This window comes from Aptenodytes forsteri, unplaced genomic scaffold, assembly GCF_000699145.1.
Source record: "Aptenodytes forsteri isolate BGI_AS27 unplaced genomic scaffold, ASM69914v1 Scaffold110, whole genome shotgun sequence".
NCBI classification, from domain to species: domain Eukaryota; kingdom Metazoa; phylum Chordata; class Aves; order Sphenisciformes; family Spheniscidae; genus Aptenodytes; species Aptenodytes forsteri.
This window is the reverse complement of record NW_008794583.1, coordinates 423,519-424,159: the sequence shown is the minus strand read 5'-3', so window position 1 is coordinate 424,159 and position 641 is coordinate 423,519. Positions and strand designations below refer to the sequence as shown.

At 62.6% G+C, this 641-nt stretch overlaps 1 protein-coding gene across 1 annotated transcript in view; it reads left to right on the top strand.

Annotated features, from left to right (window-relative positions):
* NPR1 (natriuretic peptide receptor 1) overlaps window positions 1-227 on the top strand; it is an 18,829-nt gene extending 18,602 nt beyond the window's left edge. The window contains 1 exon segment of the mRNA XM_009272596.1: window positions 217-227. Within this exon segment, the coding sequence (XP_009270871.1) occupies window positions 217-227 (11 nt within the window).
* Window positions 228-641: the final 414 nt, after the last annotated feature.

Here is a 641-nt window from a genome sequence, read left to right as displayed (position 1 = left end):
CCCCTTGCCCGGCCCTTGTGCGGGGAGGGGGCTCGCTCTAAGCAGAACCCACCTCCCGGCTGGGGTCTCCCTGCCCGCTTCGCCCCGGCCGTGCTCGGGCAGGGCGGCTGCAGGCTGGGGGGGGGGTTTGGGATTCTGAAGCTTGCCCTCGCGCCTGAGCACCGACAGGACTCATCTTTCCAGTATCTGGGAGACTTTCTGACCTGTGTTCGCCAGGCCCCAAATGACACAGGGCTGTCCTGCTTCCCCCCGAGCTCTTCTTCCTGCACCAGGAAAAGAGAGCCGGTTCTTTTTACAGGTGGGGAAGGTTTGGGGTCTCTCCAGGACAGCTGGGATCTGTTCCTGGCGTGGAAGAGCCGGTAGCGCAGGGAGCCGGGCGAGGCGGTCGCGTTGCTCAGGCCCTTCTGCAACGCTGATTTACACCTGGCTCGCAGGGTCAACTCGGCAAGCGTTCAGGGATCTTCCTGAAGCTGGTGCGGGGCCGGCTTCCCTGGTGCCACGGGGGCGGCGATGCTCTCGTGAACTGCCAGACTTGTGGGAGAGACTGGTTATTTATTGCGCGATGGAAACAAATGTATTTGGGGCTCATGAAATGGTGGTGGTGGGGGGGGGGGGAAATACGGTGGGTTTTAAACTGCGGG